Source organism: Pleuronectes platessa, chromosome 16, assembly GCF_947347685.1.
Source record: "Pleuronectes platessa chromosome 16, fPlePla1.1, whole genome shotgun sequence".
NCBI classification, from domain to species: Eukaryota; Metazoa; Chordata; class Actinopteri; order Pleuronectiformes; family Pleuronectidae; genus Pleuronectes; species Pleuronectes platessa.
Genome location: NC_070641.1, coordinates 5,876,145 through 5,883,455, shown reverse-complemented (window position 1 = coordinate 5,883,455; position 7,311 = coordinate 5,876,145). Strand labels below are relative to the sequence as shown.

Here is a 7,311-nt window from a genome sequence, read left to right as displayed (position 1 = left end):
ATCATGTATAGTGGTGGTGGATCCTGATCATGGAGAGTGGTGTTGGATCGTGAATTGTGATGTTGGATCGTAATCATGGATCATGGTGGTTGAACGTGAAGCTGGATCCTGATGGTGGATCCTGATCATGGATAGTGGTGATGGATTGTGATCGTGGTGGTGGATGGTGATGGTGGATCATAGTAGTGATGGATCGTGAAGGTGGATTGTGGATCGCGATGATGGGTCCGGATCATGGATAGTGGAGATTGATCCTGATGGTGGTAGATTGTGATAGTGCATTGTTGATGGTGAATTCTAATCATGGATCGTAGTGGTAGATCGTGATCCTGGTGGCATCGGATCATGGACAGTAATGTTGCATCCTGATGGTGGTAGATTGTGGACTATAATTACAACATAATATTGTTGTTCATCTTGCCCAAGGACACTCCAACAAGGATTACTGAACAAACCATATACCTGAGTGAGCAGCAGGTGAGCAGTTTGATCTGATAGTGAGGTGTAATAAGAGTGTATTTCTTTACATATTAGTTTATATTAATTAAACTGACCCACATCATAACCTTATCTGAATAACATGGAAGTGGTTCAGTTATGGCTCATGTATATTGGCATTTATTGATGAACATTGATTTCTGTTTTGCCAACATTTCATCAATCAGTAACCTTAACAATAGAGCATTTTGTTCTTTGACTTGGCTTTTTTCCATCTTGACTCAACCTGACATATTTGTACTTTGTCCTTTTTTCAAAGTACAAACTTCCTCTTCCAGCTATATTATTCTTACTAATAGAAATAATAGTACCTACACTATACTCCTCTGGATAATAGATTACTACTACTGCTTTTCACAAACCAATAATGGCAACAATATTTCTACTCCAAACACTATAAAACATGATTTGTATTGTGTGTGTGTGCGTGCCGTCACTTGACCTGTTATTTCCATTATTCCACAAGAGGTCCATGTTCCATCATTCTTGCTTTGTTTTTCTTTTTTCATCTCTTATGGGAAAGCTATAACTTGTGTCTATGAACTTGTGTGTGGAAGTGTTAAAGTGCCAGTTCTAGTTCTCCACCTTTGTACAGGGTGGCTGTGGCTGACAAGCGTAAAAAATAAATAAGTTTCCTATTAGGAATAAACCTTCCTCTTTCGTGAACTGTCTGTAGCAGAATAGGTTAGGCCAACGCAACCGTATTTTAATGTTGGTCCTAACAGTGACACCTGAAGAGCCTAATATTTTCTGAGGTGGTACATGCTGTAAAAAGTTTTAGAACCACTGGACTAAAACATGTTAATGTAACAAACGTAATTTTAAAACTAAAATACGTCGTAACTTTAAGGTTGATTTCCTAAACCCATGAATATTTTTTTAGAATGTGGAGTGATAAGGTACTTACAGGGGCCGAGCAGGAAGACCAGAGAGCAACAGGTAGTTTATTTGTATAAAAAATATCAACATATATGCAAAAAAATTAACTTCGCAAATTTGGGCCAATAAAAGGTCAACTAACCAAACTAGCCTCCAGTAGTGTGAGGACAAATTTTAACTGCACCTAAAAAGTGCCATCAACTGACACACAGGGGGAATATATATAGCGGCTGATCAAGCCACTCAAACACAAAAGGCGGTTAGACATACTAACATTGAAAACAAACTACAGCAACAACTAACACACCAGTATAAGGCCATATAATATTAACTGAGGAAAAACAATTAAACGCAAATATCAAACAGTAGTCAAAAATTAACAACAAAAATTCTAAATAAGGAAGCAATGTCCCTCCCCATGATTATGAGTGACATGGTGCAGTCCAATTAGTGCTTAAAGCCATTTAAGGTTGTCTGTTGCAGCCGGGCCTCCGATTAATGGCTGGCCAGGAGACTCCAGCAGTAACCCCCAGGAACTGGTAACTCACAGAAAACTTGGAAAAACTATCACAGAAAAAAGATATAAATAAATGAATGAAGTATGTAGTAAAAACCCAAAATGTATGTCTAGTTATTTATCTCTGATGTGGGTGTGTGTGTAAAAAGAAGCAAACTACGGTAAGCAAATTAAATAAAGGTTACCACCATGTTACTGAGTTTAAGGTTGTGTTTGCTGGTGCTGCCATCACAGGTACTTTAAGCTCTTTAAGGTATGAAGGTGCCACATTATCAAGGGCTTGTAGGTGAGGAGGACAATTCAAGTTTGTGTTCTAAATTTAACAGGAGGTGTAGTAAAGTTAATACAGGAGAAATGTGATTTATTACTAAATGGCTGAATATTGTCCAGTGAGCTCTCCTCAGTTGTTCCCCTCTGGACTTTGTGTTCTTTCACCTTGAGTCAACAACATTTCCCTGGACAAGCTGTCTCTGAACACTGATATTATGTAATCCAGTCAAACAGTCAAGGGGGGGGGGGGGGGGGCAGCAATTTAAAAGCCCTGTTCAGATGATACAGCCTGTTCAGTTTGTCCAGTTACTCCCGGGGCCCTCACAGCAACACAGTATGTATAAAGCTTTATTTATTTTAACCGTAACTGCATATAGTTTTTATACAGTACATGAAAAAGAATATGAGACTAAATGATGAGTAAATTGTCTTTCTTTCTGCAGATCTGACAAGATGAGACTTCTAGTCGTCTCTTTTGTCATTGCCTTCTCCGCAGTGTTGGCTGGTAATAGTATTCCTTTTGTGTCTTAATACAGTTAGGTCCATAAATATTTGGACATTGACACAATTTTCATCATTTTGGCTCTGTACACCACCACATTGGATTTGAAATGAAACAATCAAGATGTGCGTTAAGTGCATACTTTCAGCTTTAATTTGAGGATATTTACATCCAAATCAGGTGAACGGTGTATGGGGCATTTTCCCTTCAGTTTTGTCTTCAGCAAGTGAAATGCATGCTCAATTGGATTCAGGTCAGGAGATTGACTTGGGCATTGCAGAACATTCCACTTCTTTACCTTAAAAACTCTTTGTTTGCTTTCGCAGTATGCTTCGGGTCATTGTCCATCTGCACTGTGAAGCGCAGTCCAATGAGTTCTGAAGCATTTGGCTTAATATGAGCAGATAATATTTCCCGAAACACTTCAGAATTCATCCTACTGCTTTTGTCAGCAGTCACATCATCAATAAATACAAGGGAACCAGTTCCATTGGCAGCCATACATGCCCACGCCATAACACTACCTCTACCATGCTTCACTGATGAGATGGTATGCTTTGGATCATGAGCAGTTACTTCCCTTCTCAATACTCTTCTCTTCCCATCGTTCTGGTACAAGTTGATTTTGGTCTCATCTGTCCATAGGATGTTGTTCCAGAACTGTACAGGCTCTTTTAAATGTCGTTTGGCAAACTCTAATCTGGTCTACCTGTTTTTGAGGCTCACCAATGGTTTACATATTGTGGTGAACCCTCTGTATTTGCTCTTGTGAAGTCTTCTCTTGATTGTTGACTTTGACACAGAAACGCATACCTCCTGGAGAGTGTTTTTGATCTGGCCAACTGTTGTGAAGGGGTTTTTCTTCACCAGGGAAATAATTATTCTGTCATCCACCACAGATGTTTTCCGTGGTCTTCCGGGTCTTTTGGTGTTGCTGATCTCACCAGTGCGTTCTTTCTTTTTAAGAATGTACCAAACAGTTGATTTTGGCCACACCTAAAGTTTTTGCTATCTCTCCGATAGGTTTTTTTTGATTTTTCAGCCAAATGATGGCTTGCTTCACTGATAGTGACAGCTCTTTGGACTTCATATTAAGAGTTGACAGCAACAGATTCCAAACACAAATACCTCACTTGAAATGAACTCTGGACCTTTTATCTGCTCCTTGTCAATGAAATAACTAGGGAATAACACATACCTGGCCATGGAACAGCTGAGCAGCCAATTGTCCAATTACTTTTGGTCCCTTAAAAAGGGGGGTGCCACATATGAAATGTGTTGTAATTCCTACACCGTTCTCCTGATTTGGATGTAAATACCCTCAAATTAAAGCTGAAAGTCTGCACTTAAAGCACATCTTGAGTGTTTCATTTAAAATCCATTATGGTGGTGTACAGAGCCAAAAGGATGAACATTTTGTCAATGTCCAAATATTTATGGACCTAACTGTATGTGTGAATGCCTAAAATTATATTTATTACATTTTATTCTTAATGTGAAGGCAGCAAATTTCAACGTGAATAAACTACCTAGAGCTAAGCTATCAGTCAATTACTTAATGTACTGAATATAAATTGGCAACATGTTTTCTTTTTCAAATGATGAATCATTTAAGTGTTTCAAAAAATCTATAAATAACTTGAAACCAATTTAGGTATTGGACATTTCAAATCTATTAATTAAGACAATACTTAATAATTAATTTAAGGATGAATAATATTGTACTAACAAACCAAGTCCGTCTTCAGGTGCATTTAAACACCACAACATCCCTTTGTATATATGACCTATATAATATCTGTGTTCCGGACAATTAATATTTTCCAGTTTTATGAGAAGCTATAAAACTGGCCTTCCTTTGAGCTAGTTGAGTAACTGGAGCATCATATTTGTGGGTTCCATTATACTCTCAAAATGGCCAGAAAAAGAGAACTTTCAAATCTATTATTAAGACAATACTTAATAATTAATTTAAGGATGAATAATATTTTACTAACAAACCAAGTACGTCTTCAGGTGCATTTAAACACCACAACTTCCCTCTGTATATATATGACCTATATAATATCTGTGTTCCGGATTAATATTTACAGTAACTGAGGCATTTAATAATCCGGACCACTGTTAAGTATTTTTCAAGTTGTAAAACATTTGAGAAACGGTGATCATTATAGACTTTTGCAGGTCCCAGATAATGTTTGCTCGTTGCCTGCTCTTTCGTAACTCCTCGACAAACCTCTGGTTTCTCAGGGAGCGTCGTCATAAAGACCCTGGTGTTCCAGTCTGAGAGCAATAACAGTTTCGTTGAGCTGATTCCTATGAAGCCCCTGAACCTGAGAGCCTTCACTCTGTGCATGCGTCTGGCCACGGAGCTGAAAGGTGAGCGAGAGGTCATCCTGTTCGCGTACCGGACTGGAAACTTCGATGAGCTGAACGTGTGGCGTGAGCTGGACGGCAGGTACAGTATAAACTGTTGGTGCTACTTCCGCTCTACCACTCAACGCGTCTATTACTAGTTAGTTACTTCTAACAGTAATATATCCACTAACAATACTTCACTTAAAACTATACTACTGCTAAATATACTACTTCAACTAACAATACCTTTGCTTCTACCACTACTATTACTATTAGTGCTATTTCTTCTTGTACTAATACTAATTTTACGAAAGATGAGTAATTATTGAATCACAACTACTTGTACTACTACCTACAACTAAAAACTAACAACTGCAATTGACAATACAATAAAAATAGAAACATTGATACTAGAATAAATAATAGATATTACTAAGTCTACAAATATGCTTACTGCTACACTAATACTACAAATCAAATTCTTCTTATAATAATAATATATGATTGCTAATAGTTCTACAAACACTTCCACCACTACTACTACAACTATTAGTCTTACGACTATTACTACTACAGATATAGGCTTCTAATAGCAATAATACCATCTCAGTCACCCATGTACCTCACCTCTATACTTAACTAATACTACTACAAACAACACTACAATCTACTGCCGCAACTATCAACAAAAGGCTTCAATATATACTTTTACCCCTATTACTACACTAGATAAATAAGAATATTGATTTAAAATTGGATAAAACAAAACATAAAATGTGGGTAACAAGTAATAGGTATAACGCAATTATAAAATAAAAATTTTAATTAATATTTATTCTGTTTTAATTTTTTTAATTATATAAACTATTGCAAGGTAATATTAAAACATTAATTGTTTAGCGTCAGCCATCTCTAAAGATAGATAGATAGATAGATATAGACTTTATTAATCCCGTGGGAAATTCAGAAAGATTCAAAAGATGAGTTTACAATATTACTATTCCATCTATAACTACGTCTACTACTATTACTACATGTTTGACTTCTACAGATAACACGACTACTAAAACTAGCATGAGGCCAGTAATACTTCTGCTACAATTGATACGACTAATAACACTATGTAATGGGAAATTGTTGTATAGTACTGTTCATTTATTGTGCGTTGTACTAAATAACTCATGCAATGTAATACCACAGCCTGTTCGTACTATAACGCATGTCTGTACATTTCTGATTAGACAACTGTTCACATTTAGGAAAGGGGGAGATCCCCTCTATAGGTATTCTCTGCATCTGCGTTCAATATTCCAGCTTCTGACAATGCCAAGCACTCTCTATGATATTGAAACTTTCTTGCAAGAAATAAAACCCGAGGACAGTTTGGAAATTTCCACAACAATGACTAAAGCATCAATACTTTCACTTCTACTCTTACTGCTACAGCTACTTTAAACACTAATGCTAATACTTACGATACTGCAAAACTAAACTGTTTTCTTCAATGTATTTTTATTTCGGACGTTCAGATTGTCTTTCTACCTGAGCGGACCCGGTGTTTTCTTCGACGTCCCTCAGATTTCAGCCCTGGAGACCCATCTCTGCTTCACCTGGGACTCTAGGTCTGGTGCCGCTACCGTCTTCATGGATGGAAGGAAAAGCTTGACCAAGATTTACAAGAAGGGTCACACCATCCGCCCCGGGGGGAAGGTCGTCATCGGTCAAGATCCAGACGCCTTCCTGGGCGATTACGATGCCAAACAGAGTTTCGTTGGGGAGATCTCCGACGTTAATTTGTGGGACACTGTCCTGGCAGCTAGCACAATCCAAGACATTTATACCGGGAAGAGAGTGGCAAGAGGAAATGTTTTTGACTGGGAAACCATAGATCTAAAAATCAACGGGCAGGTAGATGTTGTAACACGAGAGCTGTAGACTTAATGCTGGAATTATGCGGTCTCTTTACATCTGAATGACTTTTGTGAAGGTTTGTTGATCAAATGTATGTCAGTGCAGTAATGTCAGTGCCATTGTTGTTCAGCCCAACACTTTGACAATGTCTGTTGTGTTGGAATAAATTACAAGAAAATGTCAAAATAGAATCTATAGTTAGTAGTAGTAGTTATTGTCATGTTCGACAGACACATCATTTTACCTAATTCTAATTCAATGACCAGCTTTTGATATGCCCACTGTACTGATTTTCAAATTTATAACAAAAAAGGTTATATTTCATGTCAAGTGTAGTTCACCAAAGTACAAGAATAAAATTATATTGCTAGTGGAA

General features: G+C 37.4%; 1 protein-coding gene across 1 annotated transcript; it reads left to right on the top strand.

Moving 5' to 3' along the window:
* Nucleotides 1-2,399: 2,399 nt before the first annotated feature.
* LOC128459190 (pentraxin fusion protein) lies at nt 2,400-7,311 on the top strand. Its single transcript, XM_053444292.1, has 4 exons — nt 2,400-2,498; nt 2,608-2,669; nt 4,917-5,124; nt 6,554-7,311. Exons 2-4 carry the CDS (start codon nt 2,618-2,620, stop codon nt 6,957-6,959), a joined length of 666 nt encoding a protein of 221 aa, XP_053300267.1. The 5' UTR covers nt 2,400-2,498; nt 2,608-2,617; the 3' UTR covers nt 6,960-7,311.

Coding starts and splice junctions, on each gene's coding strand:
- LOC128459190 (XM_053444292.1), top strand. CDS start 2,618: ATGAGACTTCTAGTCGTCTCTTTTGTCATTGCCTTCTCCGCAGTGTTG. Junction 2,670..4,916: donor CTTCTCCGCAGTGTTGGCTG/GTAATAGTATTC, acceptor CTGGTTTCTCAG/GGAGCGTCGTCATAAAGACC. Junction 5,125..6,553: donor TGGCGTGAGCTGGACGGCAG/GTACAGTATAAA, acceptor TCGGACGTTCAG/ATTGTCTTTCTACCTGAGCG.